Consider the following 13641-nt stretch of genomic DNA (forward strand, 5'->3'; position numbering starts at 1 on the left):
TTGGGAAATGATAGAAATGAGAGTCTTGCCAAAGTAAGTTGGTCACTGAGGACACGCCAACTTCTTATTTCGTTCTTTTCTGAGACAGGATGAGGAGTTCCGTTCTCCACATATTCCCACCACCATGTTCTACCAGGGTACACAGAGCCAAGTACCTGTGGGGTTGACCCCTGTGACACTGAGCAAAATAGCCCCTTCCCTCAAGTTGTTTTGATTAGGTGGCTGCTATAGTAATGGAAAAAATAATGCAGATCTAAGAGTCTACGAATGACACATACTGTTAAGTACCATGCCATCCAGTGATACTGACATTTGTATTCATTGTAGAAAGACTATGTCATGTATTTACCAGTTGCTTGGTGATGAGAATTCATAAAATATAATCTGTTATCAGTTTCCAATCACATATTCTATTATCTTTAACAATTGTGATGTACTGTAAGATTGAGCCCTAGAACTGCTTCTTACTGCCTAACCAGAACGTTGTCCTAGGTACCCCAAAATGCTCCCCACCTCCAGCCTTTGTGACTATTGTTCCTCTGCTATTGTGAGTTCTCCTTTAAAAAAAAGTGAGACCAACTCTTGCTAAGTCTCTCAGGATGGCCTTGAATTCACTTTCAGCCCTGACAGCTTTGAACTTGAGCCTCAAGAATTTCAGGCCTGTACTGCCAAGCTCAGAAGTGTTAAACTTCTTAAGACTCCACACACAAGCAAGGTTATGAAACATTTGGATTTCTATTCCAGGCCTATTTCACTTAGTTTAAGGCCTACAAGTGCATCCACACCATTGCAACACTATACATGGTATGATTTTCTTCTTCATAAGCTCTTAGTATCCTTCAGTTTTACATATATTTCACTACTTTTCTTTTTTTAAATCTATCATCTGTTGAAGGACATTACTGGTTGTTCTCTGTCTTGGCTATTCTTAATGTGGTTGCAATAAACATAGAAATAAGTATATATGTTGCCCAGATACAGATTTAATTTCCATATATATATATATGTAATCACATACACACATATGGAATTGCAGATCATATGGTAGTTCTATTTTTAATTTTCTGAGAAACATCCATATGGTTTGCTTCAGTGTTTGTACTAATTTGTATTTCCACCAACAACCTCAAGGCTTCTTTTCTTCCAGTATACTTCATCATTTTAATAAAAGCCATTCTAAAACATATGAGGTCATATCTCATTATGATTTTTAAGTGAGTATAGATTTTTGGCCATCTTTATTTTCTTATTGAGAAATGTCTAAGTATTTTGCTCATGTTCTTTCTATTGAGTTGTCTGAGTTTTTATATACTTAGTATCTTAACTTATTAAAGCATGGCCATTTCAAGTTAGGTTTTTAGTTTGGTAAAATATCACTCCTTTATTCTTCTTTATTGTCATCTGTGATTTTATGATTGTATCTAAGAAATCCTTGCCAAGACAAATGCTACAAATTTTAGTACTGTTATTTCTTCTTGTTGATTCCATGTCTTTTGAAAATATGAACAAGATTATGATGTTTCTCTGTTCTTTACTCTTTGCTATTTATTAGAATTCACTGTGGTCTAGTTGGCCTTGTACAGACAAGAGCTTGCTTCTTACTGTAATGCTACCTAAATCCTTTTCATTTCAACTATTAGGCCTCCTCTTTGTTTTTTTTTTATTCTCCAGATTTATTTTGGTAAAAAAAAATCAGATATAACCTTTCAAAAATTACATTAATGTTTGACATGCATTCAAATAACTTTCTCTTTTTTTTTCCAGTTTAAATTTAGATAAGAAACGAGGTTGCTTCACAAGTCAGTTCCAGGTCCCTCTTCCATTCCCTCCCCTCCTCCCGTGCCCTCCCCCCAACCCCCCCCTTATCCCCTCATTCCCCCAGGCCTCCTCTTTGTTAGTCAACCTAAACTCCACACTTGTCCTTCAGCTTCTCTTCTGCAGACATCATATGCTTACTTCCCATTTACTCAGTTCTCCTTGCCAAATGCCATCATTCCAGAGGGCAACCTTGACTCTAAAGACACTTGCAATATCTTCATTACTTCCTTTCTCCTTACTCTGTTTTGTTATTTTGAATACATCCATTTGTTATTATCAGGTTAATATTTACCTTCTAAACTGTCTTTGTCATCCACCACTAAGCTAATTCTATTCCTGGCATTGTACAACTATAGCTCACAATGAGATCAATGGTGATATGCAAGTCAGTGAGTAAATTCATTCACCAATCCCACATCTCTTTAAGTATCATTTCAGAGGAATGAACTGATGGTGATTTCTGTTTGTAAAATTCTCAAATTTTAGAAGATTATCTTCTATGGACAGAATGAAAGAATAGCATGAGAGAAATAAATGTTATTTAAAAAGCATGCTAAAAGTTATAGAAATATTTCATTTTCATTCTATTTTTTCTGAACATGGAGCTAAGGAATAAGTCTCATTAGCTCTTCTCTCCTAAAGCAAACTTGCCTTTTCTCTAGATTTTGGGATTGCTCTAGTCTGACTGTCCTCTTGAAGACAAATGATTCAGAAAAGGATGACTCAGCTTTATCTTAATCTCCTTTGGAACCCATACTGTTGTGGCTGTGGATAGACTGTAAGTTAAAAATCCAATCAAGGTTGCCAGATTGTTGCCTTGTTTGATGGTGAGTGGAAGAAAGCACTTGAGTCATTTATAGCTGTGGGCTGGAAAACATTCTGACGGTAGTTCTACCTGATACATTAACACAGTACAATCATCATGCTTACTTTTGTGCTGGGAACTTGGTAACGTTGAAACAGCATTTGAAGTAGGAAGACTTGGTACTGTCATGTTCATAGTGAGAACTTGGTTCTTTATGGTACCAGGAGTTGTTGTTTCTATTATGTGAAAAAACAAAAAGAACATCCATGAGGAATATGATAGATCATTAGCTAATTTCATTAACATTCATGCCTATATCCATTTACAACATGAAGGTTATTATTGAAAATATTTAGACTGAGATTTAGAAATCTAGCCTTCTAGTCAGCATTAGAATGACCTAGGTAGCTATTTCAGAAAGTAGAGTGACATTAGAGTTTTTTGTGTGTTTGCTACAGCTGCTCTCATATGAGATACTATTAATTACACAATTAATGAAAATCATTGTATGTGTGAGATTCAGAGAGTTCAGTAGTTCAGTCACATGAGGAGAGTCATGTCTGGAACCCACCCACTTTTGGTTAAAAACAGTTAATCACTACTAGGAAGATGAGGATATGGAAGCAGCAGCACTTAAAGAGGGCACTATGGTTCTCGTGCTGCCTAGGAGAGGGTTTCATGCACATAGAAGAGCCAGAGAAGTGGGGGATACCAGGAAAACAATAAAATCTATTTTGAATAATTTCTAGTCATTTTTGAAAGTGAAATTAAAAGCAAAGTTAAGCTGAGATCTTAAAAATTAATGCTGGAATAAGTTGACTTGAAGCAATCTGTATTTGTATAGTTGTGTTTTAAATGATCAGTGCTCTTCGGTTGTTTTCTAAGTTCATTAAAGGGACATTGGGCCAGTAAAGAAAATACACAAATGTCAGTTAGTGTACAACTTGTGCTGTCTACATATGAGTTTAGCTGGCACTAGGCAGGAAAGAAGTTTAGAGGATTCCTAATATAGAATAGGCTGGAGCAGGGATTTCTGGTGGCTTCCAGTGCAGCAAATCTTGGAATTATGACAATAAGCAAGAATCTATGAAGAAAATTCTTAGTGCTACTGAGGCATTTGTGGGAGAGAAACCAGTAGGGCTTGGAAGGGTCCATAAATAGTAGACAAATACATCCTCAGATAGAAACATTCCAGGATTTAAAATGTAAACGAAACAAAAATAAATTCAAACACAAACAACATTGTTAATCCTGCATGAGAAAGAAAACATAGAAATGGGCATAAAATCAGGGGCATCATGAGGTACAAAATTGGGGAAATACTTGAGAAAATAGTGATGGGCTTTATTGCAGAAGAGCAGACATTGATGTTTTTATAGTTTAGAAATGAGAAAGACATCCCCCACCCCAAGTGCAGACTCAACACTTTACAAGCAGGTAAAGACTTTGCTTCCTCATAGTATTTCCATATGTGCTTGGGAAATGTCATAATAAGAGTTCTTATTTAGAAATCTTTGGCTAAGAACTCCTCAGATGATATAAAATGGAACATGAGAATCTTCTTGCCTAGGATGTAAGTGTAAGTGAGGAACATCTACCAGCCCCATGGAACATCTACTTGTATCGTGGACTGGACAGATGACAAATGCTTTGGAATTATTATCACTCCTGGGCTATTATCAAGCCAGAGTCCCTTGCTAGTGGATGGAGTCCCATATCAGTGCCTGAGGAAATCTCCATCACCTGGTGAGGCCATCCTCTTATTATACAACTGGTCACCAGGGAAGGACCCACACACTGCTGTCTGCACCACATCTGCCAGAACACTTAAAAGTGTCCTCACTCAGACACAAAAGATATAGTAGGTGTCTGATTCTTCCATTGTACTAATTCTACCTATGGTTATTAACTATAGACAAAGAACTTGTATGGAGATGACACCTAGGGCCCAGCTAGAAACAATCAACACTGTATTACAATCTTGCATATTACCCTGACATCTTTAAGAGAAATATGCTTGTTGAGAGCCAGGAGAATTCAGTGAAACCTTTAAGTGGAAGTAGGAAATTCAGTTTGATGTCTAGGTTCTTGAGTTCTTTATATATTTTAGAGGATCAGCCCTCTGTCAGATGTGGGATAGATGAAGATATTTTCCCATTCTGTACGCTGCTATTTTGTCTTATGGACAGTGTGCCTTACAGAAACTTTTCAGTTTCTAGAAGTTCAATGTATTAATTTTTGATCTCAGTGTTTGTACTACCAGCTAAAACTCCTAGCAATTGTGGAGAGGGCACCTGAACTGGACTTTCCCTGTAATGACATTGATAATTACCATAATTGTCATCATAGAACTTTCATCCAGTAACTAATGGAAGCAGATGCAGAGATCCATAACCAAGCACTGGGTTGAGCTCCAGGAGTCCAGTTGAAGAGATGGAGGAGGGATTATATGAACAAGGGGCATCAAGATCATGAAGGGGAAACGCACATAGACAGCTGACCTGAGCTTATAGGAGCTCCTGGACTCTTGACTGACAGCTAGGGAGCTGCCATGGGACTGACTTCATCTGGGTGACAGTTTGTGTAGCTTGGTCTGTTTGTGAGGCCCCTAGCAGTGGGGGGATCAGGACTTGTCCCTGATTCATAAGCTGGCTCTTTGGAACCTTTCCCTCTGATGGGATGTCTTGCCCAGCCTTTATTTAAGTGGGTAGGGCTTGGTCCTGCCTCAACTTGATATGCCAGACTTTGTTGTTTCCTTTGGGAGGCCTTAACCCTTCTAAATGAAGATGGAGGAGGAGTGGATGTGAATTGAAGGAAGGTGGGGGGAGAAATGGGGGCAGAGGAAGCAGGATAAAATGTGGTTGGTATGTAAAATAAGTAAAGAAAAAAAGAATATGGTGAACTCACTCTTACAGCTCTTATTATACATAGAATTGATATTTTAGCCATAATTACAAAAGAAAAAGAGAAATTAGAAGCTATATAAAATCAAAAGGAATGAAGTCAGATTACCCTGTTTTCAGTTGATTCAATATATATGAAAGTCTGAAGGGAGCTGGAGACATGGCTCAGTGATTAAGAGCACTGTCCTTGCAGAAGACCTGGGTTTGGTTCCTAGCACCCACATGATGGCCCCAACTGTCTTCATTCCAGCTCCAGTTTATCCAATGTTCTCTTTGGACTGCTGCTGGCACATGCATATGGCATATATATATATATATATACATATATATATATATATAATTTGTAAAAAGTCATCAAATAAATATTAGAACTTATGAAGAAAATAAAAATGGAAGCACATAGAATACAAAATCAATATAAATATCAGTGATATATTAATACAGCAATAGTGAATTTATAGAGAAAAAATCATGAAAGAACAATAATTACCCAAAACAATATGATGCTTAGGAATGTGTCTAGCTGAGGAACTAAAAGACTTCTTAGTAAAAGTTGAAAAATACTGCTAAAATAAAAAACACACATCACACATACAAAATGAAAAGTCCCTTTAAGTTCATGGATCGGGAGAATTCTTATTGAAAAAACATCCATATTAACAAAAGCAAATTACAGTTAATGACTGTCCATCAAAATACCAATGACATTCTTTATAAAACTGCAACAATTCCTAAAAACTCATGTGTCATTGCAAGAGACTGTGAAGAGGAAAAGTAAATCATAAGCAGAAGAATCAACCTGGGCCATAGCGCTACCTGACTTCAAAACACTATAAAGAAGAATCAACCTGGGCCATAGCGCTACCTGACTTCAAAACACTATAAAGCTAGCATAGTTACATGACAGGTATGGGTGTAAAACAAGCACATAGACCAGGAACAGAACAGAGAACCTCGAGAAGACTCACACATCTGCAAACAGCTGATTCTCAACAATGCTAACCAAAACATTCACTGGATAAAGAACAACCTCTTCAATAAACGATGCTGGAAAACTAGTTAAGTGGAAGACTGAAATGAACCTTATACTCTGTTCAAAAAGCAATTTAAGATGCATCAAACAGTTAAATGTAAGACTTGAAGTTCTTAAACTCACTGGAAGAAAACTGGGAGTGAGTCACTTAAAAATATTGTTCCAGGCAATGGTTGTCTGGGTAAGACCCAAAGCACAGGAAGAGAAGCAAACATTGACAAGTGAGATGACATCACTTGCCAATTATTTGTGTTTGAAGAGATAATGCACAGCAGAGAGATATGTAGAACGTTTCTAGATCAGAAGCTGAAAACAAGTATGACAAGACAGAAGTCCCAGGGATATAAGCCCAAGACTGGGCTTAGAGAGTAGCCTGTTTAATGTGGAATTTATTTTTTATTTTATTATTTTAATTTTAAATAGCTTGCTTCACATGCCAATCCCAGTTCCCTCTCCCCTCCCCAGCCTCCCACCCTATTGCCAATTCCTTCCACATAGGGGATATCTAGAGTCTGTCATTTCACTTAGGGCAGGGTCCAGGCACTCCCCTAAGAGTCCAGGCTGGGAGAGCATCCCTCTTTGTGTTATGGACACACGAAATCCGTTTGCATGCCAGGGATAAACACTGATCCACTGCCCAGGGCCCCATAGGTTGCCCAGGCCTCCTCACTGACTCTCACTCTCAGGGAGTGGAATTTTACAGATGGGAGTGGAAGGAGAGGCCACACTCACTTCAGGCCTGGTTCTCAGTCACCCCATGAAGAGGGGGAATGGAGGGAGTCTTGGCTGATGGGAAAATAATGGGTAATGTATTTTAAAATGTATGCATTAGACCTGGAATGAGCAGAATTAAGGTGTGGGGCATAGTCCTAGTGAAGATATAAAGGTTTGGCTTGAGGAAAGAAAGACCCATGCATGGATGATTGGGGATTATTAACATATGAGCACTGTGGTATTAACACACTGAATGGGAATCTTTTGATTCACACACAATATGTTCCACACTCCAGCTAATGAGCAATGATATTCCACAGCAAAAGGAAATCCATCTTGATGCAGTACGTGAATATTGCTTTCATTCAGTTCTTCTGACTACTCTCCTCAGATTACAGTGTGTGCCCCTCTTTGAACTGAGTGTAACTTGTACTGTAACTTCAGAAGACGCTATATATATTAAGTTCAGCAAGGAAAATTTAATATTTGGATTAAATTCATTTAAAATTTAAACCTTGAATACCATATATTTTAATGGGATCACATGCTCTTTTGGTACGTATCTATATTGTGTAATATTGAGATCAAGATAAATATATTTCCTCAAACACTGTCAGTTCTTTATGATTAGAAGCTTTCAAATCCTTCTTGTTTTTTTTTTCATTAATATTTTTTTATTATTCCATTTTAAATTTAGATAAGAAACAAGGTTGCTTCACAAGTCAGTACGAGGTCCCTCTCCCTTTCCCTCCCCTCCTCCCGTGCCCTCCCCCATCCCCCCCGTTATCCCTCATTCCCCCAGGGAGGGTGAGGCCCTCCATGGGGGTGTCCATAGTCTGTCATTTCATATAGGGCAGGGCCTAGACCCTTCCCCAAGAGTTCAGGGTGAGAGTGCACCTCACATTGTTCTATGGGAGTCCAGAGACCGTGTGTATACTTGGGATGGGTACTGATCTGCTGTCCAAGGCTCAATAGATTACCTAGGCCTCCTCACTGACACCCAGATTCAGGGGGTCTTGATCAGTCCCATGCTGGATTCCCAGGCTGATGCCTGGGATTCAAGAGTTAACCTTTGTCTGGTCAGCTGTTTCTGGGGGTTCAACCAGCCCAGTCTTAATCCCTTTGATCATCAGTCCTCCCTCTCTGATACTGGCTTTCTTGAGTTCAGCTCGGTACTTAACCAGCCAGTAAATGAAGTTTCTGTTTCCCAGACTCTCTGGCAATAGGATTGTAGGCTGGCACTCCCCAGATCTATGTCTAAAATCCATATATGAGAGAGTACATGCCATGTTTCACCAGCAATGGAGGAGTGTCCCCCTTTCACCACATCCTCTCCAGCATAAATTGTCATTGGTGTTTTTGATTTTAGCCATTCTGACAGGAGTGAGATGGTATCTCAGAGTTGCTTTGATTTGCATTTCCCGGATGGCTAAGGATGTTGAGCACTTTCTCAAGTGCCTCTCAGCCATTTTAGACTCCTCTATTGAAAACTCTCTATTTAGTTCTGCAGCCCACTTCTTAATTGGGTCCTTTGCTGTTTTGGAGACTTGCTTCTTGAGTTCTTTGTAAATTTTGGAGATCAACCCTCTGTCAGATGTGGGATTAGTGAATATTTTTTCCCATTCTGTGGGCTGCCTTTTTGTCTTGCTGACTGTGTCCTTTGCCTTACAGAAGCTTCTCAGTTTCAGTAGGTCCCATTTATTAATTGTTGATCTCACTGTCTGTGCTACTGGTGTTATGTTCAGGAAGCTGTCTCCTGTACCAATTCTTTCAAGGGTACCACCCACTTTCTCTTCTAAGAGGTTCAGTGTGGCTGGATTTATGTTGAGGTCTTTGATCCATTTGGACTTAAGTTTTGTGCATGGCGATAAACATGGATCGATCCGCATTTTTCTACATGCCAGTCTCCAATTATGCCAGCACCATTTGTTGAAGATGCTTTCTTTATTCCATTGTATATTTTTAGCTTCTTTGTCGAAGATCAGATGTTCGTACGTGTGTGGGTTAATACCCGGATTTTCAATTCGATTCCATTGGTCTGCCTGTCTATTTTTGTGCCAATACCAAGCTGTTTTCAGGACTATAGCTCTATAATAGAGCTTGAGGTCAGGGATAGTGATGCCTCCGGACGTTGCCTTGTTGAACAGGGTTGTTTTGGCTATCCTGGGTCTTTTGTTTTTCCATACAAAATTGATTATTGTTCTTTCAAGGTCTGTGAAGAATTGTGCTGGGATTTTAATGGGGATAGCATTGAATCTGTAGATTGCTTTTGGCAGGATTGCCATTTTTACTACATTGATCCTACCTATCCAAGAGCATGGGAGATCTTTCCATTTTCTGAGGGCTTCTTTAATTTCTTTCTTTAAAGATTCAAAGTTCTTACGATACAGGTCTTTCACTTGTTTGGTTAGCGTTACCCCAAGGTATTTTATGTTGTTTGTGGCAATTGTAAAGGGTGATGTTTCTCTGATTTCTCTTTCAGCCCTTTTATCATCTGTATATAGTAGGGCTACTGACTTTCTTGAGTTGATCTTGTAACCTGCCACTTTGCTGAAGGTGTTAATCAGCTGTAAGAGTTCCCTGGTAGAGTTCTTTGGGTCACTGATATAAACTATCATATCATCTGCAAACAGTGAAAGTTTGACTTCTTCCTTCCCAATTTGTATCCCCTTGATCCCCCTTTGTTGTCGTATGGCTATAGCTAGAACTTCAAGTACCATGTTGAAAAGGTATGGAGAGAGTGGACAGCCTTGTTTTGTTCCTGATTTTAGAGGAATTGCGTTGAGTTTCTGTCCATTTAGTTTGATGTTGGCTGTTGGTTTACTGTATATGGCTTTTATTATGTTTAAGTATGTCCCTGTTATCCCAGATCTCTCCAAGACCTTTATCATGAAGGGATGTTGGATTTTGTCAAAGGCTTTTTCAGCATCTAGTGAGATGATCATGTGATTTTTGTTTTTCAGCTTGTTTATATGGTGGATTACGTTGATGGATTTTCGTATGTTGAACCATCCCTGCATCCCTGGGATGAAACCTACTTGATCGTGGTGAATGATTGTTTTGATGTGTTCTTGGATCCGATTTGCCAGTATTTTATTGAGTATTTTTGCATCAATGTTCATGAGGGATATTGGTCTGAAGTTCTCTTTCTTGGTTGTATCTTTGTGTGGCTTGGGGATCAAGGTTATTGAAGCCTCATAGAAAGAGTTTGGCAAAGACCCTTCTGCTTCTATTGTGTGGAACACTTTGAGAAGAATTGGTATAAGCTGTTCTTTGAATTTGTGGTAGAATTCTGCACTGAGGCCATCTGGACCTGGACTTTTTTTGGTTGGGAGACTTTTGATGACAGCTTCTATTTCCATAGGGGTTATAGGTCTATTTAAATTGCTTATCTGTTCTTGACTTAGTTTTGGCAAATGATAGCTGTCCAGGAAGTCATCCATTTCCTTTAAATTTTCGAATTTTGTGGAGTACAGGTTTTCAAAGTATGACCTAATGATTCTCTGGATTTCCTCAGAGTCTGTTGTTATGTCCCCCTTTTCATTTCTGATTTTGTTAATTTGCGTGTTCATTCTCTGCTGTTTGGTAAGTTTGGACAAAGGTTTGTCTATCTTGTTGATTTTCTCAAAGAACCAACTCTTCGTTGCATTGATTCTTTGTATTGTTTTCCTGGTTTCTACTTTGTTGATTTCAGCCCTCAATTTGATTATTTCCTGGCGTCTACTCCTCCTGGGGGAGTTTGCTTCTTTGTGTTCTAGAGCTTTTAGCTGTGATGTTAATTCTCTGGTATAACTGTTTTCCTGTTTCTTCATGTGAGCACTTAGTGCTATGAACTTCCCCGTAGCACTGCTTTCAAAGTGTCCCATAGGTTTGGGTATGTTGTGTCTTCATTCTCATTGAGTTCGAGGAAGTCTTTAATTTCTTTTTTTATTTCCTCTTTGACCCAGGGATGGTGCAGTTGAGCATTATTCAATTTCCATGAGTTTGTAGGTTTTCTGCAATTTGTGTTGTTGTTGAATTCTAATTTTAAGGCATGGTGGTCTGATAAGATGCATGGAGTTATTCCAATTTTTTTGTAGCTGCTGAGGTTTGATATGTTGCCAAGTATGTGGTCGATTTTTGAGAAGGTTCCATGTGGTGGTGAGAAGAAGGTATATTCTTTTTTATGTGGATGAAATGTTCTATAGATATCTGTTAATCCCAGTTGGGTCATTACTTCTATTAGACCCTTTGCTTCTTTGTTGAGTTCCTGTCTGGTATTCTTGTCTAGTGGTGAGAGTGGTGTGTTGAAATCTCCCACTATAACTGTGTGGGGCTTTAGATGAGATTTAAGTTCTAATAATGTTTCTTTAACGAATGTGGATGCCTTTGTATTGGGGGCATAGATGTTCAGGATAGACACTTCGTCTTGGTGGGTTTCACCTGTGATGAGTATGTAATGACCTCCTTCATCTCTTTTGATTGATTTTATTTTAAAGTCTAGTTTGTTAGATATTAGGATTGCTACCCCTGCTTGTTTCTTGGGTCCATTTGATTGAAAAATTTTTCCCAACCTTTAACTCTCAAGTAATGTCTGTCTTTGAGGGTGAGGTGTGTTTCTTGTATGCAGCAGAAGGAAGGGTTCTGTCTTCGAATCCATTCTGCTAGTCTGTGTCTTTTTATGGGTGAGTTAAGGCCATTAATATTGAGGGATATTAATGACCATTGATTGCTCATCCTTCTTCGATTTGCGATGGTTGTTGTTGGTGGAATTATGGGTGGAATTTCGCCCCTTTGTTCTTTTGGCTGTTGGTAGAGAGGATTCTCTAATGCTTATGTTTTTCTGGTTGTAGTTAGCTTCCTTGGGTTGGAGTTTTCCTTCCAAAATTTTCTGTAGGGCTGGGTTAGTGGACACATATTGGTTGAATCTAGTTTTGTCATGGAATATCTTGTTTTCTCCGTCTATAGTGATTGAGAGCTTTGCCGGGTATAGTAGTCTGGGCTGGCATCCATGGTCTCTTAGTGTAGGTAGAATATCTATCCAGGACCTTCTGGCTTTCAGAGTTTCCATGGAGAAATCAGGTGTAATTCTGATAGGTCTGCCTTTATATGTTACTTGACCTTTTTCCTTAGCTGCTCTTAATATTCTTTCTTTATTCTGTATGTTTGGGGTCTTGATTATTATGTGGCGAGGGATTTTTTTTTGTGGTCCACTCTATTTGGTGTTCTGTAGGCTTCTTGTACCTTCATTGGCATGTCTTTCTTAAGGTTGGGAAAGTTTTCTTCTATGATTTTGTTGAATATGCCTTCTGCCCCTTTGAGGTGGATTTCTTCTCCTTCTTCTATACCTATTATTCTTAGGTTTGGTCTTTTCATGGTGTCCCATAATTCCTGGATGTTTTGTGTTAAGGATTTGTTGGATTTAAGGTTTTCTTTGGTTGATAAATCCATTTCTCCTAATGTATCTTCAACACTTGAGATTCTCTCTTCCATCTCTTCTATTCTGTTGGTAATGCTTGTATTGGTAGTGCCTGACTGTTTGTCCAGCTTTTCTATTTTCTGCCTTTCTTCAGATTGTGTTTTTTTAGTGTCTCTATTTCAGTTTTCAACCCTTGCAGCATTTGCATTGCTTCTTGCAATTTTCTGTTTATCTGTTCGTCCGTTTGTTGCCTTTTATGAATTTTTTGGTTTGTTCTTTCTTCCATTTCTTGCATTTTTTGGTTTGCTTTTTGTTCCATTTCTTGGATTTTGTGCTTTGTTTCTTCTTCCCTTTCCTGCCTTTTTTGGTTTGTTTCTTCCTCCATTTTTTTCATTTTTTGCTTTGTTTTTTCTACCATTTCTTGCATTTTTTGCTTTGTTGCTTCTTCCATTTCCTGCCTTATTTGGTATGTTTCTTCTTCTAATTCTTGCATTTTTTGCTTTGCTTTTTCTTCCATTTCTTGCATTTTTTGCTTCATTTCTTCTTCCATTTCGTGCCGTTTTTGGTTTGTTTTTCTTCCAATTCTTGCATTTTTTGGTTTGTTTTTTCTTCCATTTCTTGCATTTTTTGGTTTGTTTTTTCTTCCATTTCTTTGAGGGATTTTCCAATATCCTCTTTTAGGGCCTCTATCATTTTCATGAAAGTGCTTTTAAGATCGTTCTCTTCTGCTTCCTTCGCGTTTGAATATTGGGGTCTTGCTGGTGTGGAGTCTCTAGAATCTGGCGGTGTCATATTTGTTTTTCTGTTGCTGACTGTGTTTTTGTATTGTCTCTTTCCCATCTCTTCTTTTAGTGGGTGCAGAAAGAGCCCCTTCCTGGTCTGGGGACCAGAGTTCCCTTTTGGTGGGTGCTAGTAAGTCCAGTAATCTGGTGGTTCTTCTATGCCTTGTCCAAATGCTGGTCCGTGGGTA

General features: G+C 38.6%; 1 protein-coding gene across 4 annotated transcripts in view; it reads right to left on the reverse strand.

The window, feature by feature from the left end:
• Emcn (endomucin) overlaps window positions 1-13641 on the reverse strand; it is a 93069-nt gene that overhangs the window by 37486 nt on the left and 41942 nt on the right. For all 4 annotated transcript variants that reach the window (XM_013121900.3, XM_013121899.3, XM_013121898.3 and 1 more), the window contains exon 4: window positions 2749-2859. In XM_013121900.3, coding sequence (XP_012977354.1) covers window positions 2749-2859 — 111 coding nt within the window. The remainder of the gene's footprint in view (window positions 1-2748; window positions 2860-13641) is intronic.

This window comes from Mesocricetus auratus, unplaced genomic scaffold, assembly GCF_017639785.1.
Source record: "Mesocricetus auratus isolate SY011 unplaced genomic scaffold, BCM_Maur_2.0 Super-Scaffold_100009, whole genome shotgun sequence".
Lineage (NCBI taxonomy): Eukaryota > Metazoa > Chordata > Mammalia > Rodentia > Cricetidae > Mesocricetus > Mesocricetus auratus.